Source organism: Pseudonaja textilis, chromosome 4, assembly GCF_049901715.1.
Source record: "Pseudonaja textilis isolate UNSWEBS1 chromosome 4, rPseTex1.2, whole genome shotgun sequence".
In the NCBI taxonomy this organism is placed as follows: domain Eukaryota; kingdom Metazoa; phylum Chordata; class Lepidosauria; order Squamata; family Elapidae; genus Pseudonaja; species Pseudonaja textilis.
The window spans coordinates 64381789-64409588 of record NC_141993.1 but is presented as its reverse complement, the minus strand read 5'-3'; the positions used below and the strand labels follow the sequence as shown (position 1 = coordinate 64409588).

Below are 27800 nucleotides of genomic sequence, written 5' to 3'. Positions count from 1 at the left end.
AAAGGAACTTCTGAAGCTTAGCTCCTGAAAAAAATTTTGTTCAGCATTTTTGTAACTATCTGCCTAATTGCTGTCTATGGTACTTTATACATTTCCAATATGCACTAGAATCTGGCTGATATTTCATGTCTAGAACCATGTCTCTTTTAGCTTGAGTGTAATCTAGAAAGAGGAGTCCAAACGACACCTTGTGTTAGGTGAGTGATTTGCAAATATTCAGGGGATCAGTCTTGATGGAAAATAGTAATATTTAGGCCAGAGGAGTAAATCAGTAGCTATGCTTTCAGCTTAACTTTTGGTTACACTGCTTCTACCTGGAGGGATGCATTAACTGAACCTCTGGGTGCCTGAAACAATATTTTCAAGAACTGTTTATTAAATTTCTAATAGTCGTATAATGTGGAAATGGTACCACTTCAATACCATAGAGTATTTGAGCTGTGACAATCCAGTTTCAGAGCTGTTGGTATGCAATCCCTATCTTGTCCAAGTGAATTTCATAACAGTTGCTATACTTTTTGTGCTTCTGAAGTGACATATTCAATATGGACCTTCCAGGCATTGTATTCTTGGGATACTAAACACAAATATATAAAATCTCCCCCCCCCCCTTTTTTTTTGTATAACCATTAACACTTTTAGGTTTTCTAGCACAACCCACAACTTGGTTTTTTTAATTTGATAAGCAGAAATTATGGTACCAATTATTTTATTATCTGTAAACCACTAGAACCCATAAAGGTTGAGGTGATAGATAAATTTCACAATAAATAAATATTTGATCATAATTTCCCTTATAGGAACTGGAGTGAACTGAAATAGCCTCTTGACAGCAGTATCTAGGAAGTTTGACATCATCATTACCTTGTATGAGACAGATCTGTTTGCAAGATTTTTCTTCTATGTTAATTACTTACCCAATAAACTATGTTCAGCTGAAAGGAGAACCCTTATATTTGCATGATTTAATATTTGTCATCCATATTGCTGGAAGGAAGATTCCATAATTCCCCAGTGGAACAGCAACTGGATAAACAGAATATGCCTGCATTTCTTTTCTTTTTTTTATACTTGGTGTACTAATAATGCTTCTTTTAAGATATAGCTTTGTTAGCATAGAAAAAAATATTCTCTTTTGAACTGACAAATAATTTAAGATTTCCATAAAGGCTACCATAATTATTTTGATTATCTTTCAGTATTTAATAGTATAACTATTTTAATTCATCTATTGCCTTATTAATTTTTTATTATACTATTTTTGCATACAGTATTTGGTTAACTCTTTATGGCCCTTTCTGTTTTTAAACTTTGTCTGTAAAACAGGTTATGGAATGGCTGATAGCTTGTTTTTCCTTTCCTTTATGTTAATAGTTTGATCGTGAACACTTCAGTGAAATCTTTGTAGATCTAAAATGGTTTGAAAGCAAAGTTGGTAATAAATATTTAAATGAAGCAGCTGGTATTGCAGCTGAAGAGTCAAAAAAACAAAAAAATCTCAAGGTTGGTATTTTGAAAAAAAATTTGAATGAGAAATTAATGTTTAATGCTTACTCCATGTAAAGCTGTTTACTGCATTTATTCCTAAATATATATAAGTGGCCCTTATAACAAGCAAGAAAAATGCCTTGAGCAAATTTGCTGGAAATACATCCTTAGAGATTAAGGAAGAGATCATGACCAAAGGATTGAATTAACCAATGAAGCACATTTCCATTCAATGTTAAATGATTCTCTGTGATAAGAAATGTGAGATTTTGAACTTAGGAAAAAAAAAGATGTACAGATAAAAAATAAGTATCTGGCATAGTAGAAGTATGAGAAGCATCTGGGAATCTTGGTAGACCATAGATTAAACATGAGCCGCAGCTGCCAAAAGAGCCAATGCAGTTTTGGACTGCATCAGCAGATATAGCGTTAAAGTCACAGAAAGTACTACCACCCCATCAGATCATCACTGGAATATTGTTTCCAATTTTGATCTCAACCATGCAAAAGGATTCTGAGGCACTGGAATAAGTGCAGAGAAGACTGACAAGGAGCTTGGAGGCTCAATCCTATAAGGAATGCTTAAAGGAACTTGTTATGTTTGGTCTAAAGAAGAGAAGACTGAGGAGATATGATAGCAGCTTTAATACATGAAGGATGTTACACGTATGGATTTATTCTCCATAGCATCCATAGGTAAGACTAAAACAATGCATGAAAGCTTAGCAGGGAAAGATTGAAATAAAAATGAATTTCCTGATTGCAAGAGCTATTGTGCAGTGAAACAGCCTGCCTTCTCAATTTGTGAATGCTCCATCACTAAAGGTTTTCAACAAAAGACTAGGGAGCTAAGTTGTTCAGGACGGTATGAGTATTCCTTCACTGGTCAAGAGATTGGATTAAATGATTTCTGAGATCACTTCCAACTCTTTGGTTCCGTGGTTTATTCCCATTAAATAGAAATTGGTATTTTAAATTTTATGTATCAGGCTTGTCAAATTGTTTTTTGATGGACTTTGCATTTAGATAACAATTTTGGCAACATGACAGATTGCTTTCTATCAATAGAGCAAGCAGTTTTCATTCTCACCTGTTTAGTATTTGCTCCTGAGCAACATACTTAAGTATATTTTAGGGGACCTTGTAACTACGAAGAGAGAATTAAAAGCTGAAGTTTATACATGTGATATTGGATTTTGCTTCCCCCCCCCCTTAAATGTAACTAGTCTTGGAATTTAATTGGTACATATTTGTGGTATCTTTTACTTCTGTGTTGTTTATTTTAGTTTTTGCTGCCTGTTTATGTGAGTTTAAACTGTTTTAATAATTTTTACTGAATTTTTGGAGCAGGTTTTATAAATTGCTCAGAGACTTATAAATCTAATAAATTTAATTAATTATTCATTTCCAAGTTGGTATGTTTGGACCTTATTGGGCTTTCTGAGTATTTGTTGAAATAATACTATAAATTAACAGACTTGGAGCTTTGATTTGTTCTTGTTCTCTTCATTATTGAAGTGTTTTCTTAATTTTGGGCTAAATCCAATATTATAGGAGGAGATGATTTCTTCTTCTGTTTTTCTTCAAGAACTCCAAATTGGCTCTGGAGGTAACCTCAACCATCAGAAGCAATTTGTGAGATGTCCAAAGATGTAATTAAAGTGTCATTATTTAGACTTTTCCTTTCTGTAGTATTGTGGTATTAATACTACTTAAATGTCAACAGGCTCAGGAAAATGTTATATGCTTGGATGCTTTAGAGAAAACTGACAATGGAAATGTAGAAACTTCAAAAAGTAAGTTCAGAAATACTGTTCAGTTCTGTTCATATTTTGACTTATAGTCTACCCAGGTCTGAGTACAATTACTTGAAACTTTCAAGAAGAGATTGGGCTGTCATTTGTCAGAAATGGTGCAAGGTCTCCCGTTTGGGCGGGGGGTTGGACTAGATGACCTACAAGGTCCCTTCCAACTCTGATTATCTGTTATCTGTTACTTTGAATGTATTGCTTAATACAAACGGTTATACTTTTGTTTCTTGTGTTTCCTTTAATATAAAAGTTTCTTACATGCAAACAGAACTATGTGGTTTATATTAACTTTTAATATATAAGTTAAATAAAATCCCTATATTTGCCTATGTTTTGCTGCCAGTTAGGTATTTTATATGTGAATATAAATATAAGCATATTTATATTAACAACCTCCTATCAGTGAAAGTTTCCCTATATCTGGCCTCTTCCAGTCATTTCACACAGCATTAGTATTTAGTACACTTCCAAGAAAACTAAAATTATATAAACTCTTTTCTGTGTTTTTATTTTATCCGTAATATCATATTAGACGTTACTTTATTGACATCATATCCCAAATATTTTAGTTATTGGAAGACTTTTCAAATACTTTGCATAGTGAATGTGTCATGCTGTTAACAATTAAATGGAAGTGAGAATTTGCAGCTCAGTCGATTGAAGAAAATTATTTTTCCAATTCAGAATTAGAAAATTCACATTTGGTACAATAGTGGTGTACTGCATTATGCATTGCTTATGTGCTTCTCTAAGATAGCTGATTAATTACAGTGGCAAACATAATACTGCTGAAGATGAATTTTATATCGCCTGAATTAACAGAGCTGTTTATATTGTTGATTTGAGCTCCAAGCTTGGCAATTTGGTTGCAAACATTTTGTTCCCAATGTGCTTCCCCAGACAAGCACAATCCAAAAGCCACTGAAGATGTCTCCTCAAATGGGGACAAAAAGTTTGCCACAAATCGCCAAGCGCAAACCAATAACATAACTACCGAGCCACTAATATTTAAAGATATTTCAGAACTGTTTATATCTTAACACATTTAATATATACCATGTCAATTTTAAAAACTAGTACTTTCTGCAGACTTTTTTGACATATAAGTTTCAATGCCTTAACAGTATGGATAGTGTTATTAATAGTTAAATAATAAGTACTGTTCAATTTTGTGTCTCTTTTAGCAGCATTAGAAGAAGAACTGGAAGATGATGGTTTGTTTGAAGCAGAATTTAGACAATACAAACGAACATATTATATGACAAAGTTGGGTGTAGAAGTTGTTTCAAAGTAAGTGTTAGCACTAAAGTATTGTAAACTTTTGCTATGAAAAACTTGCTAAAATATCCCAGCCACTTGATGGACACAGTTGCTTACTTATTTTTAAATGCATAACTTCTTATTTCTGTCTATCATGTATCTGTTTGTGGCTTTTTTTTTTTTTTAGTGACTTTCTGGCTGACCAGGCAAAATGTTATGTCCAGGCAATACAGTGGATATTGCATTATTACTACCATGGTGTTCAATCATGGAGCTGGTAAGCTAATTATTACAAAATAAATTATATATCAGCTTATATATTTTAGGTTAATTTTTTTATACTAAAAGACCCTAGAAAGCCAATCCCTTCTAGTTCGTTCTCAACCGGTATCTCACTCTCAGAATTATGTTATTTGAATGACATTATTTCAGATGTCTTTTTCCTACCTTCAGGTTTTTAACTGAATAAGCTCAAGATACTGATTTTCATACATCTATGCATTTTAAAGAACTGAAATCCTACATTACTTCCTTCTAGGTACTACCCTTTCCATTATGCACCTTATCTCTCAGATATTTGCAATATCAGTGAACTGAAGATTCATTTAGATTTAGGAAAACCATTTATGCCATTTGAACAACTTCTTGCAGTACTGCCTGCAGCTAGCAAGGATTTATTACCAAAATGTTACCAGGTAGGTTGCAATATTTTGATAGTGTGCATTTGTATTGGTATGTACAAGGGGAATTTTAATTCATTCACATTACACTCATATGAAAAGTAAATATCCTTTTGAAATGTTTGACTTTTGTGGAATACTTCAACATGCAGTTATTTGATCTTTATTTTAACAACGTTGATAGATAAAAGGTATATAACGAATACCATGTAGCATTTATATTTTGCATTTCATTGTGTAATTTAAATAAGCATAAATGCAAATTTCACATCTGGAATAAGCAAGTACATCCTTGGCATGTTTTGCCCTTTAGTATTTATTATATCAATCTACCAATCTCTGACATTGACTGGGAGGAATCCCCACCCCCCTTCTCTGCAGAGTGTATGATGTTTGAAGGGTTCCTTGAATCTACAGTACAGCCCATTTCAAATCACATCATAGGAAGTTAAGTTTCCAGTTTCTGGCTCTTCCGGTTTATGAAAAGGTTTGCCATCACTAATCTAATATCTACATATTGAAACATTGAAAAAGTAAAACGTTTCAGTGATATACTTACTTTTTCATATTCTTGTATATAGGTATATTAGTTCAGTACTATTAATACTTAATTGATTCATACTTTGATTTGTTTAGCATTTCTGCCCTATACGTTTAATTTTTATATTTTATATTTTATAGTCATCCTGTTTAATATAATGTTTACATAATATGAATTTTCCTTTTCTATCTCTCAGCATTTAATGACTAGTGACGAGTCTCCCATTATTGAATATTATCCAACAGAATTTAAAACTGATTTAAATGGAAAGCAACAAGAATGGGAAGCTGTAGTTTTAATCCCATTTATTGATGAGGTGAGAGTGTTAGTATTATTATTGTTATTATTATTATTTATCACATATTTGATCAGTTTTAAAAGATAATAAAGACATGGGTCCTCTTGTTCCTATACCTCTCCTAAGTATGATCATTATTTGGTATTTTCCTGTTCAATACCAATTTAACTCAACAAATCTTAAAACTGAATAACTTATTTCATACAGAAATAGGCAATCTGTACCAGAAGGAATCTCATTAATATCACAAGGGACAATGGTTTTAATTTAATAGTTATACATTTCAGCAGGACAAATTAGCATATTTATTAGATACCTGGCATGTGACCTTGTAGTAACTTGTTCCATTGATTTATAAGCAAACCTGACTCTGATTCAATCTAATATTTTTAACATGTTTTCCCAAGATTGTAAAAGTATATGATGTCTACATTACTATAAAATTATGTCTTTTATTTAGAAACGATTATTAGAAGCCATGGCACCATGCAACAAATTGTTGAAAGCAGAAGAAAAGCAAAGAAATAGACACAGTGAATGCCTAATGTACTTATATGATAGAGATACAGAATTCCAGTATTTATCACCATGGCCAGAAAAGTTCCTTTCCATAGAAAAGTGTCATACAAGGTAAGTCTATAGAATTTTGTTATAAATGCAAAGGATAAATGTGGAGACATAAATGCATCTCCTTGAACTTCTGAAGGAAACAGAATATTAATCTAAGAAATTATATAAATGAATTATTGCTCTTTTTTTACATTGCTACCTTTTCTTAGCAACTGAAATTGCTAGTTCTCTAAGCTATAGAGAACTATCCATAGCTGTATAGGAAAGCTTTTGGCTTCAGCATTATTATTTTGTATACTTGTGTTCAAAGCTGTTAACTGCTCCCGCCCCAAAAATATCAATGTCTTCATGATCTGTTGATTAGTGGTTTATCTGCAATTTAAATTTATTTTCTTTCTTTCTTTTACATAGGTGTGAAGCTGTGTCTATGGATGCTTGGCATGTGGATATAGCTGATAATAAAATAACTCAATTAGATACGGAGAAGTTATATTTTTGTGGCTTTCCTACTTTAAAACACATTAATCACAAGGTAAAAGTTTTCATTCACTAGTTTGTTTTTTAATGTAGGAAGCCTAATGGCTGACATTAATTGTATATGCAAGAATATTATTTTTGCTCTGTTTGATTACATTTATGGATGGGAGGGAGGGTTATGAATAGCAGAAGCTCTTTAGTGATCAATTATTATGAAGGATTAATAGTGCTGTTGCCAAAAAGATATGCTTCTGAAGCTTTGTTTTGACTTTGCAAGGCTAAATCCCTAATGTCTAACAGAGCGGCTTCTTTTCTTTCCGGCCCTGCTCATTTCTATTTCCTCTCACTTCTTCTCCATCCAAATTTGTTTTTTCTTTTCTCTCCAGCATAGCTATCTTTTTTCACAAGCCCATCTTCATTTTCCTTTTTTTGCTATTTCTGCTGAAAAGACAAAAGTGAATGTATGTAGTGTACTTCTATGTTTCCGAGTGTGAGGGTAGCTTGATTAGATTTGAAATGGATACATATAGGGGTTCAGTTGGCTTGTTTACTTACTGGCAGCTTGAACTAGATATAACTTCATTTTAATTATTTTAGTGATGGCCCTTACTATTTAGTGACAGATCGACTGAAGTGTAGTTTTGGTACATATGAATATATACATCAAAACTATATATGCTTTGTGTTTGGGAGTATAACCTATATTTTGTGTGTTTGTATAATATGCACATGCATATATGTGAATATAAGCATATCACATGCAGCAAAGGGATTTTCAAGAGTTGAGATCCCTAGCATTATTATGATATTTCCCAGGATTTTGTTTTTATCCCTATTCTCTTTTTGGGTAAATATTGTTTTTCTTCCCTTGTCCTAGTTTGGTCTGAAAAAAAGTGGAGTGCAAGTATTTCAGCAAAGCAGTCATGGAGAAAATATGTTGCTAGAAATTATAGCTGCAGAAGACTCAGAGGAGTTTGTAAGTATTTAGCTTTCTCAAATTTGTTTTGTAGAAATAATACTGTTTGTAGTTTGGATTTCAGCGTGCAGTCTGAGAGTTTTATGTTACCTGTATTACAACACATTAATAATAATTTAATTTAATAAACATTATTAATGCATCACTTAGACAATTGGTTTGAAAACATAGTAATTAAAACCTGTCTGAGAGTCTGATATGATAATCTAGGTTGTCTGAAAGTTTATTGAGATTACTGATAAAGGAGATGTACTTCAATTAAGGAATACAAATCATCATTACACGATTTATCCACAGTTCTACCATGTGTAAAGTAAGTTCTGAGGTTAATGGACATATTATTGAATCTAGGTCAACAGTATATGTCATTGGGGACTGATAACTTGACTTTGAAAATAGTATGGTGATAGTATTGTGGGCAAAATTTGAGAAGTTTGTGACTATCAGAATCTGGCTAGAAGCCATATGGAATATAGAATGCAAATAATTAGAGACACTTACCTGAGTACTGATTTCCTTGACTGTTGATTTATTTATAATTGAGTTGATCTTAGGAACTAGTCTTAACTTAGTTTGTTCTTTTTGGAAGAGACATTAAAGGTCTTATGTTTCCACTACATGTACTGGTGATAACTTGAAAGGTATAGTAATATTTTAATGCTTCTTCTGAATGTTGAACAATGACTCCTTTGTGTAGGAATTGCTAAGTTTCACCCAAAAAGTCCACATTTTTACTTGCAGCACTAGTTTGCTGACAAATCTATATTTGATTTGAAAAGAAGGCAGAGGCTATGTTCATCTTGGCAGACCTGGAATAAGCTTCACAAAAGAAAGAAAGTGGCCATAAAACTAGCCAACACATCTGTTGATCTGAGGTTGTTAGTGTTACAATTTCTACATCTAAAATCTGACTTGTTTGCCTGTTGATCTGCATAATATTTTCAAGAGTACATAATGTTGTGACAACTTTGCTAAGAATGTTTAAAATAAGCCATGTCACCGAAGTTTCACCAACAAATCTAAATCATATAAAAATAGAATATGCATCAAGTATGTTTTTAAAGCTATGCATACGTCTATGAATTATTATTGATAAATAATTATAAACAGAAACCAAATAGAACAAAATATAGTTTTAATTATTAACTTTAATTACAGGTATTCTTTACTTAAACACAACAGTGACCGGAAGCTCCATTGTTAAGCAATATGGTCATTAAGTGAGACATATAACTGCACCAAACTTATGACACACTTCCTCTGCAGTTAAGCAAGACATAATTTAACCACAACTTACAACTTTATTGCTGGCTTCTCCTTTAAGTCTGCTTTTTGGAAGCTAGCTATGAAGAATGTAAATGGCAATCATATGACTGGGCTGCTGCCATAATCATACATTCCTGCCAGTTGAAAAACAAATGAATTTTGCTCACATGATGCTGTGAAGTTCATAAGAGTGAAGACTAGTTGTAAAATTACTTTTTCAGCATCGTCATAACTTCAAACGATCTAAAAAGGAAATTGTTATGTGAGGCTACTTGTAGCTATTTTATTAAAAAAATAGCCTGATATACAAATGTAGGGATGGATTTATATATATATATATTTTGCTGCACTGAACAATAATTTTTCTCCTGTAGGATATAGAAAAAGTAGCCAGTATGATACTTGGGAAATCAGTCTTTGTTAACTGGCCACATCTTGAAGAAGCCAGAGCTGTTGCTGTATCTGATGGTGACACTAAGTAAGAGACTTATTTGGAAGAGTTATTATTTATTTGCTACTATATATGTATCTTTTAAGGCTAAACTTCAGTAGTGACTCTCTTTTAGCCCAACTCTTCTCACAGGGTGGTTGTTGTGGAGAAAAGGAAGAGGAAGGAGTATTATGAATGTTCACCACTTTGAATTACTTATAAAAATGGGATAAAAATGTAAATAATAAAATATGCAGTAGGTTTGGTTAAACTGTTAGGTTCTTATCACTTTCTTATCACTTTGCTTTCCTGCAGACATTTCATTAGCACACACTAGATATTATCATTGGTATACGGAAAGTGATGTTTGCTGATTCCTTAAGGATAGTACCTTGTTTTAATCTTGGTTGGGATGTGGTTTCTTACTTAATAGTTCTTTGATTGGGATATTGTTCCTTTCCTGATTGTTTATCGAGGGCAGTTTCCTACTTATATGGGTGCTGGTTATAAAGCAGGACTGTCAAACTCACAGTTTACGGGCCGGGTGTAATACGTGCTGACCACGTTCCCACCCGGTTTAGCAATGGGGAAAAAGTGCCGATACGTCATATGATGTTGCTGTGATGACACAAGTTTGACACCCCTGTTATAAAGGGAATGTGCTGTGAGCTGGTTTTTTCATTCTGACTTATGATTATTTGATTTTTTTTAAGAATGCTAAGATTTCAGGAATTTTCTAGCTTTCTTGGTTTGGCTTGACCTATGTCAGCAGTTTCCCACTTTAAGCTGTCTTTGAATTTATCTAAGTGTTGACAGATTTAGAAACTTTCACCATGTTTTCTAACTTCCAGGTGATGTTAAGGGTGCATTTCGCCAAGCCTCTACCTGTTTGTCGTACAATTATATAATTGTTGTTTCAATCTTTACAACTTACATTATAGATCAGTCCTTTTTCTTCCTTTGTGGTGGTCTGACAATTGAAAAATGGGAGACGCAGGGAAACGTCTGAGCAATTGCCAGCCCCGAGAGCACTCGGGTAGCAGTATTTATTAAGAAAATGCAAATACAAAATCAAAACAATTACCTCAGCAGCATTATCTCAGCCAGGCCTCAGCGAAGGTGATAAAGTTCCCGTGAGAATATCCAGGCACCAAAGGTCTCATGGGAATGGCTCGGCTAGGTACTGTGAACCCCCACGCACATTCCTGGTCTCTGAGCTTTGCAGACCATAACAGGATCAAACTCTCATCATAAAGACACTACTGCCCTCATGAGGAGCGTTTGTGATACCCCCAGATCTATACAAAGCTGTACAAGAACTTGCAGAATATGATGGATATATTACCACATTCCCTCCTTTTTTATTTATTCAAAGATAGGGGGTGTTTTAGTGGCATAATACACAGTTCCCTCGCAACTTGGTTTCGTACACTTAAAGCTGAGGCACACATTTGAAATAGATTAGGAATACATTGAATACAGCAACATAACATAATAAGTATAATAACAATTATTACAACTAATTGAAACAATAAACGTAACCATGAGCTGTCAGGAAGCCAATCCCATAGCAAAGCCCAAAATGACTTATTGAAGCCATCTTTTCCTGCTTCGTGTTCAGCTATGCGGTCTTCCATATCATGAACAGTTCTTGTAATGTTAGGCTCATAATTATGTATAAAAATACAACAATGTGAATGAATTAAAGCACAAACTCCTCCTTTAGCAGCTAACATTATATCTAAAGCATAACGATTTTGTAAAGTAACTTGGCGAATTTCAGACACTTCTTCATTTAACATCTTAATATTCTTAACAGTATCATTAAACATAGCAACAGTAAAATTATTTAAAATATGAATATCTCTATAGTTCATAGCTATTCCAAAAGGTGGGTACATGCATACAAAGCCAACAATTAGTTACATTTAAACTCTTTGCTGCAATCCGAACGTCCTTGATGTAGGAATTTTCCTTTCTTAAATTATCACCAAGGTCTCTAGTTTCTGAGATAATAGCAGCTCTCCGCCTCCGTATTAGAGTCCGTGGAGGCATAAGACGAATGGAAAAAGAAGTTGTGTAAAGTAACTTAGGCAACTCCAATTGACACCAATATTGTCCATAGTCTGAAACAGAAACATTAAACAGGATCAGAGTTGTAGCACAGGCTGAAGATATAATATCCTTATCAGGTCCCGAGTAAAGAATGTCTTGACCCTTATGCCAGGACCAATATGCTGGAAAAATCAAAAGATGCCGCTGTTTGCAGATTAATTTAGTCCGATTCCCCAAAGGAACCTGCTGCATACAAGTTGATAATCTCAGATAAGCAGTCATCTTTTCCCAGCTTTCACAGCACCACGCCTGGATTGCCGGCATCAAGAGAATCAGGAACCACGGAAACGCCATCCTGAGAATCAGGAACCTCAGGAACGGAATCAGGAACCACGGAAACGCCATCCTGAGAATCAGGAACCTCCCTCACTGGCACCTGCGAAGGCGCTTGTGAATGATCAGGCCGAATGCAACGACCAGGAACCCAGCGAATTTGACCAAGATGTTCTACTGCTGCATAACCACGTCCCCACGTAATCAGCTCAGCGGGAACCCATGCCGGATCCGGAAGGAATCGCACCAACACTCGAGGCCTCACTGCATCTGTAGAAGGGGAAGAAAAATGCCTGCTGGCCGCGCTCGCAGGGGGGTTACCAGACAAATTTAAAAAATTTAAAGTATACAAAGCAAGATTTAAATGATCTTGAATTGCCGGAAGCCCCAGGAGCTTCCCTCCTTTTTTATTTAATTTAGCTAACATGTTCTTGAGCGTGCCATTATAACGCTCCACAATAGCCTGTCCTGTGGAATTGTATGGAATTCCAAATTTATGTTCCACGGACCACTGTTTACAAAACTGATCAAAGACTGTGCTCCGATAAGCCGCACCATTGTCTGTTTTTAAAGTTTGAGGCGTACCAGCAACTGAAAATGTCTTAATGCAATGATTGATGACATGTTTAACCGCTTCACCTCTTTGAGGAGTAGCCATTAGAAATCCTGAATAAGTATCCACAGTCACATGTATATACTTCCAAGGTGCAAATGATGGATATTGAGTAACATCCATTTGCCAAATCATTGAGGGTTTCAACCCCCTGGGGTTGACTCCCATAGGAATAGCCGTGCCTTGCTTAGAACAAGTTGGACATTGTTGAATTATGGCAGCAGCTTCTGCAGCAGTAAGCTTGAATTGATGTGCCAACGCTTTAGCATTTTGATGAAAATAACTATGGCTGTCCCATGGCTGGACAGTGAGAACTGAAGTTACAGCACTGTCAGCTTTGGCATTGCCTTGTGATAAAATTCCAGGTAAATTACTATGGCTACGGATATGGGCAACAAAACACACATTCACACGCTGCTCCAAACATCCTTGCAACAACAAAAGCAAACGTAGAATATTAGGTGATATTCCAGGAGACAAATAAGAACCTGCTACAAAGGGTAACAAATTATATACATACAAAGAATCCACTATTAGATTAAAATCCTGATTTTGAAAATTTTGAAAAGCCAAAACTACAGCAGCAAGTTCTGCCTGCTGGGCAGACTTCTGCTCTGATGTCACTTTTGTATGCCAAATTCCAGATTTATCTTTCCAAACACAAGCACCAAAAAAAAAAAAAAAATGTTTCTCCATCAGTAAAAACTTTAGGAGCATCTGATATACTGATTACTGATTTAGGTCACACCCTGTCCCATTGATCTCTCATTTTGCTGACTTTGACCCCCCCCAGGAGCCCGACATTGCGCTTTAAAATGTCCAGGCTTCCCACAATTAAAAAAAGTTTCTTTTTTAGCATTTCCTGCCTGGAGAGCCAGAGCTAAAGTCTCCATGTTAAAAGTCTGACTCCCCACCTTTTTGCAATCTGCGTTAGCCTGATCTACCGCTAACTTCAAAAGCAATTCATTCCGGGCGAATTGATTGTCAATTTGCCTTTCAATAGCCACTTTCAATCTGCTAATGAAATTTTCATAGGGTTCATTGTTTCCTTGTTTGATGTAAGTAAAGGTCTTCTCACCACCTTCGCCGTCAGGGAGAGCCCGTACGGCTTGGAAAATTAACTGTGGGAGAAGAATGAATCCCTCCTCCAGCATTCCATCTCGCTGTAATTCCACTGTTGTAAAATTACCAGATCCATAAAGCTGATCTGGAGTAACATTTGCTGTTCCCCTTTGAACTGCCAGCTGTCTCCATTTCTGATCTAACACCAAATATTGAGCTGGAGTTAGAATCATATTAAATAGAGCTCTCCAGTCAGCCGGAATCATTTTATTTCCATAGCCAACTGCTTCTAACAATGCCTGAGTGTATGGCGATCTAACACCATACTCTTTTGCTGCTTGCTTAACTTCCTTTAAAATCTTGAGAGGTAAAGGCTTCCACACTCTCTGCGGATTTAAAGCAACATCCACACCAATTTCTACTGGATTAAGTTGAATCTCCACTCCAAAATCTACCAAATCATCTCCTGATAATTCCCCTCTATCTGTTGCTTCTTGAATAGCTGCAGTAACTGCATCTACTTGAACTCTTAAAGGCAAACTCTTCTCTTCTGACAAAGTATTTTCAGTGCCTGACAGTCCTCTGGATTTATCTGGAGGTGCTGTCGGTGGCAATATACGTACCGCATTGTAAGGCGGCAAACCTTCGGGGGGTGCTAGGAGCGGTTGTTCATGCGTAGCTAATGCATCCATAACCACCCTCCAGGTTAACAAAATTGAAGAAGGGGCACGAGGCTCCTCGTGCAAAAATTTCCCTATCTTTCTCCAGCACTCTACTTTAATACTACCTCCCTCTGGATAACATGGAATATGTTTCCAAACATACTGTAATAAGTCCTCAATTTCTTTCTTTCCTACTTCATGTCCTCTACTATGAACTCCAAACTTAAAACTATTCCCAGTGATCTCTCTCATTTCCCTGAAATGCTTTGTCTGAGCTTTCGAGAGACCTCCCCCCATACTCACGAAAAGAATCTGTCTCCGTCCAGCGAAGAAGATGAGGGCCCAGTCGACGTCCGCGACGATGAGTATAGGATGCGGGAAACGTATAGCTTTCAAGCTATCACGCCGAAACGTATAGCCTTCCAAACTATCACGTCGGGGTCACCACTTGTGGTGGTCTGACAATTGAAAAATGGGAGACGCAGGGAAACGTCTGAGCAATTGCCAGCCCCGAGAGCACTCGGGTAGCAGTATTTATTAAGAAAATGCAAATACAAAATCAAAACAATTACCTCAGCAGCATTATCTCAGCCAGGCCTCAGCGAAGGTGATAAAGTTCCCGTGAGAATATCCAGGCACCAAAGGTCTCATGGGAATGGCTCGGCTAGGTACTGTGAACCCCCACGCACATTCCTGGTCTCTGAGCTTTGCAGACCATAACAGGATCAAACTCTCATCATAAAGACACTACTGCCCTCATGAGGAGCGTTTGTGATACCCCCAGATCTATACAAAGCTGTACAAGAACTTGCAGAATATGATGGATATATTACCACATTCCTTGGTTACTGGGACTTTGCTTAAGATATTTTGGAGATATTTTGTTCGTTTATGTTTTTGAGGAAGGTCAAGTACTTGTAGTCTGTTGTGTGTCTCAGAAATTTTTGATGTATGGCAGTTATTTTGATAACTTGTGATATAATAATTATCTAGAAACTTTTTTAATGAAATAGTATGTGTACTTATTGGAAGATATTGTATGTATAGTCTTTTTCCTCTTGCTGGAATTCTGGCTTACTGAGTGTGTCTTTTGTAGTATGTAAGTTCTTATGCAATTCCTTTTATGGGCAGTTGTAACATCACAAAATAACCAGGAGCAATCACACAAATCAACTATTAACAGATGCCTAAATTCCATTTATATACAATTCAAAAGACATAACCAAATGCCAATAATGGAAGGAAAAGGGCAGAACTGATCCTCGCTTGTATGCAATGCCCAGATAAGAAGAAAATTACCAGATAAACAATTAGGGAAGAATTAAGGAATTATCAAGGAACAAAATTACACACAGTCAGGACTGGAAAGGAAAGCTGCTTTATGTAAATAACAAACAGCTTTACTCTCCCATGCACTGATGATATTACTAATGAAAGCTCTCAAGGAAAGCAAATTAAAAAAACACAAGAATGCCATTAATATTGACTGAATTCAATATACTTAATTATATTAAAACTGAGAAGAAAATTTAAAATGTATTATTTTAAACTAACCACATGCTTTTATTTAAGGTTTTACTTGGAGGAGCGTCCTGGAACCCAAAAACTTTATAGGGGAAATGCTGTGCCACCAACTAAAGTAACATTTGTTGGAGAAAAGGAAAATAATGTATGGATAAAAGAAATCCAGGGAATTTCAGAACAGTAAGTTCTAATACTTTGTTTGTATACTTTATAGCAAAATTAAGAGTGCACAGGTTACTTTGTGGAAATGACTCATTTAGAAATGCATGGTCAGCTATAGACCAGATCAGAACTTAAAAAGCTTGGATGAGAAGCAAAACATTTCCAAAGAAAAAGCAAAGTTTATGATCAAGTTCAGTTTGAAATTGTTATCATGCAAGGAAGTTATGCAGCTTGTAATGTTAAAGTTGGAGCCTGTAATGTTAAAGTTGGAAATACTAAAGAGGAAAATATATTTGGATTGTATACCTTAAGAAACCAATATGAAGCAGGAGATCAACTTATCACTTTCTGCCACTCCAGTGAATACTTCATAGCTAACAGTGTCTTTAAACAAGCAAAATGACACATTTATACCTGGAGATCATCAGATAGAATATAGAAAAATCAGGTTGTCTATATTGTTATTAAGAGAAGTGGAAGAGCTCAAATATAGCTCAAAGACATGCCCAGGTGCTGACTGGAAAAGATCATGAATTGCTCATCTGCAAGCTCCATGTTAAGCTAAAGAGAAAGTCAATTTCCATAATACTATCTTGAAGATATTATTTTTAAGGAGAACATCAGGAATCACTTTGAATTCCTGAACCTCATTGAAAGAAAACCAGAGGAATGATAGAACGAACTTTAAAAATCACATTGCAGGTATTACCAAGTTAGAAGACTACAGGAATTGACAGAATTCTCACTGAAATATGGCAACAAAAGAAGAATCACTCACATTTTCTAACCAAGCTGTGCCAGCTAATCTGATGAACAAACAATAGGTCAATAGATTGGAAGAGATCAATTTAGATTCCAGTACCAAAAGAGATACAGAGAGGAGAGAGGGAGGAGACTTAATAAAGTGTTCAAACTGTTATTCAGTATCTTTAATTTTACATGCTAGCAAAATAATGCTTAGGATCGCCAGTGCAGATTAGAGCACAACATGGAACAAGAGATACTAAATGTTCAAGATGACTTTATGAAAGGCCAAAGAGCATGAGACATTATTGGTGATTGGTGCTGGATAATTCAGAAACCAAAATAACACCAAATATAATTCCATATGTGATTCATTAAAGGACTTTAGTTATGTCAAGCAGTAGATTATGCTCATAAAAATGAGAATCCCAGAAGATCTCAATGTCCTTATGAAAAACGTATTTACATAATAGGATGGCACAATTTGGGTGAAGCAGACTGGCTTCCTATTGGCAAAAGACACAACTATATACGCTCCCCTTATTTAGTTAAACAATATGCTGGATATATTTTATAGGAAGTTGGATTGGAAGAAGATGAGTAAAGTTTCCTTGTGTCTCTTTCAGACCATAAGGCTTCATGGGTATTACCTCTATAGAATCTCTCTAGAATCTTTCCATAACATGTACTACTTCTAATGTTTATTAGAAAAGTGGGTACTAATAATCTTACTACCTTTTGTCTAATACAGGAATCCAGCATACCCTTGCAAACTCTTGGAAAAAGTAATAGGTTTAAATTAATGGATTTCATTATTATTTGTTTGACTCCCCCCCAAAAAAGGATTATTAATTTTTTTCCTTAAAAATCCATTTCTAAAAATGCAAATTCTAATTTACTGTATAATTTGTTCTTTTTATAGCTACCAAAGAAGAAAAGGAGTAATTATAAATGAAACATCTATAATTGTATATGCCCAATTACTAACTGGGAGTAGATATCAGTTAAATCAAAATGGTGAAGTGTATTTTGAAAAACAGTGGTCCAAGCAAAATCTACCTTTTGCATACCAGACAATTGTCAAGGTGATCTTTTTAAGTTTGTTATTGTTATATTTATTTACATATATAATAATTCAAGGAATCCATATTATTAGCACAGTTCAAATTTAAAATATTTTTAGGTTTAAGCTTAATTTGTTAGAAATGTCTACATGTTTATATTTACATAGACATATACATAGACACATAAATCTAGATGCAGAGGACTTCTTTTATGCTGCTGTACAATCCTGTAACAGTGCTATATCCAGTGAGAAATATGCTCTGATAACAACATTCTTCAGTATTGTAGGTTGAGACGGTATATGAACCCTGTATATATCTTTGCAATCCAGCTCTAAATTACCTATGTGATAAAAGTTTTATCAAATGCAGCACCATTGTTATTATTCCCAAGAATAGCAATCTAATAAAAGAATATCTCAAGAGCAAGGTTCAGGTTATAAAGAACCCCAAGATGATAGTAAAGAATGTGCATGTCACTCTTGCATTCTTTGTATTCATGTCCATCATAAACAAAAACTGAACAAAAGATTAGTGGTGGGAAGATGGCACCTCTGGTTGGAAAGCACACTGCCACCTGCTTTGAAGTTTTTGGAACAATCATGGCATTAATGAGAAAATTTTAAGAAAATGAAACACTTCATTCTGATAAAAAGAACCATATTACAGCCATGAAGCATGATGGAGGGAATACAGCATATCATAATTTTGGGTTGCTTTGAAATTTCAGGAATAAACAACCCCCAGTCTTTCAAGAAATAATATGTTTGGGATTGAACCACTATATTCTCCTTTTCCAGATATCTATCCATGGCCTGAAACATATCAAAATATGGGTTATTTAACACAACTAGATCTAAACCCACATAGAAATCTTCGATGGAATGATTGAAGTAAAAGAAATTTTGTGTTTGGGGATTCAGATTTCTTACCTGAGTCCAATTGAAATGTGATAAAATCTGAAGCTACTGGCTAATGAAATTAGACCAAAAATATCCATAAGAAAAAGCAGTGCTATAAATAGGAACAGGCTGAGACACCTCTAAGCCAATATTCAAGGCTGATCAATGTGTTAGGAAATGCTTGGTTAGAGATCTTGCTGCTAAACGAGGTGACACTAGTTACTAAATCTGAAATGTCACATACTTTTTCCAACAAAGACAGCGAATATTGGCTCTATGTATTCAATAAAACAAAGGCACAGTATTGCCTTGTTTGACCAGAACCTCTTTATATGTAAGTAGTATTTAGAAAAAACTCTGATCATACTATATGTCATAAACAGTAGGATTACAGATAATCAAGAAATGCTGCCAGACCTTCCCCATTCTTATCACTACCATTTTCTTTTGTCATGAGTAACTGTATTGTACTTAAGATGATATTGACTGTGCTGAACAGATGAAGGACAGTATTTAGCAGAAAGTCCTAAATTTGTTCATCTTAACTTGCTGTTTTAAAATAGATCATTTTAAAATAGATCATTAAAATATGCAAGCATTACTACAGTGATTAGTGTGGATTTTCTTAATGTGGTATATCTTTCTGACAGGATATAAAAACTTTTGATTGCCACTCCTCCAAACTAAAAACTTTGGATGACCTATTCCCTCTTGGATGCACAGTTTTCATGCTAGGAACACCTTACTATGGCTGCACAGGAGAAGTGAGTTTCAAAATAATCTTCCATCAGATTCATTCATAAATTTAAACTATCAGAAATAGATCAAATGGTTATCTAGGTTTTTTGAACTATCATTTGTCTGCCTGATGAATATATGACTTTGTCCTTGTTTTTACCTCTTTTTAAAATGTATTTATTTATTATATTTTTGTCTTGTTCTCATTTTGTAGAACTCGAAGCAATGCATATAATATTCCCACCTCTTATTTTCTTCACATAAAAGCTCAACAACCAGGGGTGGGTTTCTACCGGTTCTGTCCACCTCTATAGAACCGGTTGCTCCGAAGAGCAGCAGACATAGAACTGGTTCTTTGTCTGCTGCTGTTGTGGCCCACCCTCCTGCCCGGGCTCTTACCTGCCCTTTATTTCCTGCTTTTTCAACTGCAGCTGCTTTGTGCGACTCAGCTGCAATTGAAAAAGCAGGAAAATGGGGCCTTTCCAACTGCTGCGCACTTGCACGCAGCGCTGCTGAGCTGTCCGGACAGCTCAGTAGGTTCTAAATTGCACTCGCGTGACTCGCGCATCCACGCGCAACGCTAATAGACAGAACCGGTAATTATACCAGTCGGATCCCATCCCTGTCAACAACCACAATTAGGACTAGAATTTCAGATGTTGAGTGAAGCGGTTAAGTGAAACATCACATGATTGCTTCACTTAATGTCTATAATGTTGGCACTCCTGATTGTTAAAGTTAAGCACTTGTTAAATGATCTTGTTGGTCATTAAATAGACAGACAGAGTTTTAGGTAAGGAGTACAAGGGTGTTCCCAAAGGTAAGGTCTTCTCATCAGTCAGCAGTATCTTCAATCTTTCCTTTTGTCTACCCAGTTGTCTTTCTATGGAAACGGGCAGAGAATGCAGTGGTGGCTAACTTTTTTCAGCTCATGTGCCAAAAATTGAGACCGCGCCAGCACACCTGTACTCGCATGCCAGTACCCAGAATGCAATGTGCGTCCCCCCTCCCCATGCCCCCTGTGCATTCACGCACAATCCCCACCCCTACCACCTTACCTGCACTGTGCCTCACAGCTGATTTTTCGGCTGATTTGAGGCCTTTTTTGGCCACCCAGAAGCTTGGAAAAAGCCTGGCTGTGACTAAACGGGCCTATAATTCGGCCTGAGAAGGCTTTCAGAGGCTTTTTCCAAGCCTCTGGGAGGCCGAAAAAGCCCTCAAGCCAACTGGAAAAAAAATTAGCTGTGAGGCGTGTGCATGTGCAGCGAGGTAAGTTTGCCTACAGCTCTCGTGCCAGTACAAAGAACTCCGTGTGCCACTTGTGGCAGGCGTGTCATAGGTTCGCCATCACGGGAATATTGCAATTGGCAGTCACATGATCGCAGGGTGCTTGCAACTGGTTGTAAATCTAAACAAGTTGTCAAACAACCAGATGTAATCACTTGACTGAGGTGGGTAAGTGAAGTGATTAGAAATGCTTTACAGGCCCTAAAGCAATCTTTCCAAGGCTGTTAATTTGAATTGTTGTTAAGTTACCTGTAATCACTACCTGTAATCACTATAAATATTTTAAAGACTTTTTTTCCATTGTGAACCTGAGTGTTTCAGTTATTTCTTTTAGGTTCAGGATTCTTCTGATGTAATCTCAGATGGCAGAATCCGTGTTGTTTTCAACATTCCAATTGAACCTCAACTGGATATCTTAATACAGAATCAGCATGTAAGTGTTATTTCTCTAGCAGTAGAATATCCTTGCAGAATTCATGTTAATCCTTCAGGAAGGTTTGTTTTTTTTAACATATGGCACATGTTAGCCAGGGATCACTGAGGTGACTGGCTGCCTCTGAAAGGAATTTTTTCGGCTGGTGTTATCTTTACCCGTGGGATGCCTGAATTCTGGTAGGCAATCGGGGGAGGCTCCTTTCTTGTCCCTACGCGATTTGTTCGAGCCACCAATCTTAGTGCGCAGGCCCAGCATCTTACCATGTGACCCATTGCAGCCCTCACTTCAGGAAATAATTGAACACTATGGAAAAATTTTCAAATAATTAACAATTACGTTCTTTTACTTTAATCTTTTCCATTTATATTTTTGTATACATCACTAGAATCTAAAAGGTTCTAAAGTATTTTGTACTGGTTTAAAAAAAATATTTAAATATTCTGTAAAGAAACATTTTGCCATTTTAGAATTAAAAGCTTCTTCCATTGACAAGATTCGAAAATTACCAATGCATATCATTACTTTTATTTTTCCCAGTCATCTTTCACTTCTCTCTTTTCCTTTTCCCCATTTTCCCACTATTTTCATTTTCTTGAATTTTATACTCTAATAAGTTTAATAATATTTTATTTTTTAAAATGAAAATTACATGCAAATACAATATTCAACATCCAGCAATATTCTAAATCCATTCATTTAGAATTATAATTATGATTGATAAACCAGAATTCTGGTGAGAAAAGTATCAAACTTCTGAAACATTCCAGCCCTTAAGACCAATCTATGATTATATTGGTTTACATTTGCTTTCATTAGAATATCTTTGCATTATTCTGTTAATCAGTCATTTCAATAGGCAATAATTATTCCAATAATTCATTGCTCCAAACAAAATTAATTGGTTTCTAATGCTCTAGAACAGGGGTGTTAAATTTGATATTATTGAGGCTGCATCAGGGTTGTGTTTGACTTTGGGGGGACTGGGTGGGTGTGGATATGGTATGGGCCTGGCCAGCTTGACGATACTCGTGTTGGAGGCGCCTGTGGTGGCCTGAGCACTCTGCCAGTGAAAACGGGCTGCTGAGCTCCATTTTCAGCCTCCACGGCCTCCTGCAATCCTCTGCAAGCAAAAATGGAGCTGGGGGAGGCATGCACAGCCCTCCTGGGCCCCTTTATTAGCCATGATGGCTTCCTGCAGCTCTCTGCCAGCGCCACCCCAAGCTTCATTTTCGCTGGCAGAGGCACCTAGGACCGGTCCTTCACTGTTTTCAGGGCAGCCCCACAAACCAGATCTAAGTATCCCGTGGATGGATCCGGCCCACGGGCCTTCAGTTTTACACCCCTGCTTTAGAGTTTTACTTATTCTTATTTTTGCCTTAATAGCCATTGTATGCTTTTGGTTTAGCTTGACTGTGAGATTATCATGCAATTATATTATCTTTGCTGTCCCAATGACTTGGGGATAAATATAAAATCTGTTTGATGTTTGTAAACTACAATATTCAGAAGTGGCAACTGAATTGCATTGCATCTTAGATCGCATTGCACCTTAGCTGAGAACTGGGAAAATAACTAACTTATGCTAATCTTTTCCTGACATATTAATGCCCCCCATCACTCTCATAGTATCTCTTTCTGCTCTTTATTCAGCAAATGCTGATTTCATTATTTTTATTCTTTTTGTTTTTCTATTAGAAATGGTACACTGTGAACTTTAGTAGTTTCTTATCCTATTACATACCATTTCAGAAAATACATATTCCACTTACTTGAAGCCTAATATATACATTGGTATATGCCTGGGAATTGAAGAAGGGTGATGCAAATCAGTGGTGGGATTCAAATTTTTTTTCTACCGGTTCTGTGGGCATGGCTTATTTGGTGGGTGTGGCTTAGTGGTCATGTGACTGGGTGGGCGTGGCCAACTCAATGTCACTCCCATCAAAGGGTGCCTCGCCTGGCCCCTCCCCTCCCAGCCATTCCTTGTCACACCCAACCTCAAAGTATCTATAGTGCTGTAAAAATGTTCACCTTTTTGACTTTATTTATGTACTATAGATATACTTTCATGGACCAGTGAAAGGAGGAAATGGCTCACATGCTTTGCTCAAGAGTGTGATAGGCAACAGGCTTTTAAGGGGCTGCCAAAAAGAATGTATTTTCCAAAGCACCAGAAGGCAAACAAGAAGCAATGGATGGAAACTGAACAGAGAAGCAATCTAAAACTAAGGAGAAACTTCCTGACAGTGAGAACAATTAACCAGTGGGCCTGCTTGTCTTCAGAAGTTCTAGGTGCTCAATCATTGGAAGTTTTTCAGAAAAGACTGGACAGCCATTTCTCTGAAATGGTATAGGTCCCTCTAAGTGTTATTCTGTTATGCTGACACTTTCCCAGGACCTCTACTCAAATTTACTTCATAATTTCACAAATAAAATAACAATTATGTAATACAACCTGCATATTGTTCAAAACAGTAATTATTATGGCTGATGTTTGACAGCAAGCCTAAAAGTCAAGGATCACAAGAGTGCTTCTTTCTCTGTATGTATACTGTAAGGTCTGGCTTAAGCCAAAAATGAACCAAAACAAAGGCTTAAACAGAGGCTTGCAAATTAAATAAAGCAGACTTTTATTCTTTGATCAAAGTTAAACCTTTTATACCTTATACCTTTTAAGATTCTTAGAAGCCGAGTAACTGCATTGTAAAACTCTCTAACTTAGATTTATATCTTTCCTGCAAAAAACAAATCTGTAGGCAATGTTTATCTTTCATGATCTCTTCTCCTATTGTCCATCTAATTGATCACAATTGACCACTTAAAGAGGCTATTAACAGCATACTTCAAAGGTATGGATTCCTCCAAATGGAGGTACATTCCCAGAGAGGTATTTCATTCCCAGGTGCTGGGGTGAAATGTATCAATCCAGGAAAATAGATGGGTTCAGATTGATTTAGATGGGACAATCATGTGTCTTAATAGGAGAGGGATGTATTTACAACAGCAAGATAACAAATGCCTATAGAGTAATTCTCTATTTAATGCTATAATATATTCTACAACATTTCTTTATTATTACTATTCCGTTCAATAAAAAACTTCACATACTAGGAAGAGCATATTAAGCTGGACTTATGCAACCTGATGTACAAAATAAACACACACATATTTATGCTCTGGACTAGACATTGAATGCATGTAAATCCCTGAAAAATATGTGGTAGCCCTGGGCAAAAAAGGCAGTAAAATCACTCTAGGTGTAGTGACAGTGTAAAATATTAATACATGATAAATAATGGAACAATTAAAAATAATAGCACAGAGTTTTCTCTCTTTCTCTACCTTCCTGTTTCTTTTTCTTTCTTTCTTTCTTTCTTTCTCTCTCTCTCTCTCTCTCTCTCTCACACACACACACACACTCTTCCTTTTTTTTCTTTTTTTTCTTTCTGATCTTTCTTTTTCTTTCTCTCCCTTCCTCTCTCTCTCTGTCTCTCTCTCTCTTGCTCACACACACCTGGTCTGGGAAGAACTGAATGAACGCACGAGCAGCTCCAGTCAGCAGTGGGGCAGCAGGATAAGGAAGAAATCAGGCGGCGCACTCTCCCAAAGACCTCCACCGCCCCACTCTCTCTCTCTCTCTCTCTCTCACACACACACACACACACCTCACTCTAATTTTTACTTTCTTTTGTTTCTTTCTCTATTTCTGATCTTTCTTTCTCCCTCTCCCTCTCTCTCTCTCTCTCTCTTGCTCACACACACCTGGTCTCACTGGGACAGCGCGAGAAGGTAGAAAGCAAGCAGTGAGGCTGCGGCTGGACTTGCTTTGTTTATTTCGTTTCCCAGCAGTTACAGTGGCGGCAGCACTGGCAATATTCCGAGAGGGCGGGGTGGGTGGATGTACCGGGGCTGCCTCTGTTGCATGTGCGCACCTCCACCACCCCCTTGGCGCAGCAGAGATACCCCTCAAGGGCCGCATGCCCACCTGCTGGCCAGGCCGGGATGGAAGCAGTGCATCCCCTGGGAGGAGGCAGAAAGCAGCCAGCACATGCAGCCACCATGGCTGGTTGCTTTGCTCATTTTGTGCCCTGGGAGAAGGCAGAAAGCGAGCAACTATGGGTGCGGTGGTGCTGCTACGGGAGGCAGCCCTGGGAGTCCCCCCACCCTCCCTTTTGGAGCACCTCTTACCGTGGCGTCAGACAGATATTCCTCCCATGTGGAGTCAGCTCCTAAACAGCCCCGCCTCCCCAGAAGAGCAGCAAAAAGCCTGCTTGGGTGGGGAGAAAGGAAAACCCTGGTCCGTCCATTCTGGCTGGCAGCTCTGCTCCCCTTGCTATTCCAGGTTCCGGCATACTGGCCAGCTCAGACATGGGGCATTTGACACCCTGCCACAAACACTGCCCTGCCAGCTGCTCCTGCTGCCTGTCTCTCACTGCTGCTCTTTTGGGGAGGCACAGCTGCATGTGTGAACTACCGCTGCCCTCTTACCTGCAGTGGTGGCAGGCTTGCCGTTGCGCTGGAACCTGGAAGAGAGCAAGGAGACCAGAAGTGCTGGCATTCAGGTCTACCCCATTGAGCCCACTTCACCGGAGGGAATTGCCCATGTGCCTTTTCCTTGCAGAAAGTACCAGCCTCACACGTGAACATGTGAGGTCCCGGGACTTTCTGCTAGGAGACGGCGCATGGACTACCGGCTCAGTTCCGGCTAGCAAAGAGGCATCAACTGGGAGACTTCTTGCACTGAAAAAAAGAGGCAGCTGCTGCAGGCATCTTGTGACAAGGGGGTCAAGATGCAGGCTGGTGAGGTGCCCAGCGGCTCTCAGCCCTGGCTTGCCTTCTTTGGCAGCCAGCCGCTGGAGGAAGCTAAGGTCACAGCCACGGACGACGAAAGAGGCGACCGCTTTTCCTCGTAGGGGAGGAAGCGAGATTAAGGGCCAGGCCAGGGCCTCTGAAGGAGGGGAAAATAGGTGACGCATCATGCCTAAGGGAGAACAGGTGGCAAGTAGGCGGCTCTGGGGCAAGGCTGGAGCTGGGGAATCACACGTTCCCCAACCCAGCTGAGGCAGCCAGCGGTTCCAGGGTCTCGGAATAGCACACGTCCCTGGGGCCCCGGATCCTGACCCAAGGCAAAGGCTCAGCGGGGGGGCATGCATTGCTTACCATTAGTGAACTGAACCAACTGGGCATCAACAAGGCAACTGGTGAGGTGATTAGGTGGGCCACGTGGCAAAGGCAATATATATATAGGGTGGGGGTGGGTAGGAAAAGCCGGAAAAGATGATCGAGCATCCGGAAGGGGTGAGCGACCATTGGGCAACCGTACCAGTTCAGGGGCATGTCAATTCAGAAGTCACTACCGGTTCTGTGACCCATGGCAAATTCTTGCTACGGGGTCACCGGAACTGGTGCGAACCGGCTGAATACCACCTCTGATGCAAATCCAGTTTATGAGATTCCTTATGTAAAGACTTGTCCATGGAAGTATATTGCATAACAAATCTGTAGTCTTCCAAAGGCTCCGTATTTTTGTTTCTATAAATGATAATATTGTTCTCAAATATTAAAAGTAAATGTTTGATATTTTAGAAATATTCTGTGAAATATAATCCTGCATATGTGTTGGCCAGTCGCCTTGGAGTGAGCAGCTATCTTGTTTCAAGATTTACAGGAAGCATTTTTATTGGAAGAGGAACCAAGAGAAAGTAAGTTTGGAATATAATACAATTTTGCAGTGAAATATCTAATTATATTTGAATTAAACCCAGATTAAAATGCTATTAATCTGATTCTTCCTATTTGCTTTGAAAATTGGTTTTAACGGAGAAAAATTAATGGAACTAGACCTTCTGCCTTTATGTGTGCATTTAGTACAGAGAGAAGACTAGATTGCACAGTGTCAAGAAAGACAATTTGATGTTAGTTGTGCCCAGTTTTTAGTTTAAAATTGGGAAACAATACCTTTATGAAGCACAATAAGGAAATAAGTGCACAAATACTATTTTTCAAAAACATGACTCACTGCAATTTTGCATCACTGATGTATAGGCACATTTTCTTTGCCCCTTTATGTGAGCCAGTGAATATTTTGGCTCTTTAAAGCTCGAAGGCCAGTCTGACCCACAAGAGTTTGAAATGCCATTGTCTGTTTTTTTACTAAAAAGGAATGTTTATTGTTGTTTTGTAAAATTCCTTATAAAGCACTGTAAAGCATTGTTAAAGTTATTTTTCCAACAGTACTTCTTTTATAAAATGCTTTGTCCAATGTTCTGTCTTCCTTTCTCCGTGTGGAATTATTCTTGAATACATATTTTTAAAATATATTCCAAAGCATGACTAGGTTGAATTTGAGGACAATTTATGAGAAATGAAAACAGGAAGAAGAGAAGCAGTTAAAGATATGGAGTCAGAACACGCTTTACAT

At 37.3% G+C, this 27800-nt stretch overlaps 1 protein-coding gene across 8 annotated transcripts in view; it reads left to right on the top strand.

Annotated features, from left to right (window-relative positions):
- XRN1 (5'-3' exoribonuclease 1) overlaps positions 1 to 27800 on the top strand; it is a 74688-nt gene that overhangs the window by 10115 nt on the left and 36773 nt on the right. For 7 of the 8 annotated variants that reach the window (XM_087933275.1, XM_087933278.1, XM_087933277.1 and 4 more), the window contains exons 10-24: positions 1375 to 1503; positions 3215 to 3284; positions 4484 to 4589; positions 4747 to 4836; positions 5098 to 5254; positions 5977 to 6096; positions 6539 to 6708; positions 7060 to 7180; positions 8003 to 8101; positions 9742 to 9845; positions 16095 to 16226; positions 17875 to 18037; positions 19569 to 19682; positions 21278 to 21376; positions 26966 to 27081. In XM_087933275.1, the coding sequence (XP_087789401.1) occupies positions 1375 to 1503; positions 3215 to 3284; positions 4484 to 4589; positions 4747 to 4836; positions 5098 to 5254; positions 5977 to 6096; positions 6539 to 6708; positions 7060 to 7180; positions 8003 to 8101; positions 9742 to 9845; positions 16095 to 16226; positions 17875 to 18037; positions 19569 to 19682; positions 21278 to 21376; positions 26966 to 27081 (1790 nt within the window). The remainder of the gene's footprint in view (positions 1 to 1374; positions 1504 to 3214; positions 3285 to 4483; positions 4590 to 4746; positions 4837 to 5097; positions 5255 to 5976; positions 6097 to 6538; positions 6709 to 7059; positions 7181 to 8002; positions 8102 to 9741; positions 9846 to 16094; positions 16227 to 17874; positions 18038 to 19568; positions 19683 to 21277; positions 21377 to 26965; positions 27082 to 27800) is intronic. The other variant, XM_026701561.2, reaches the window with a different exon arrangement.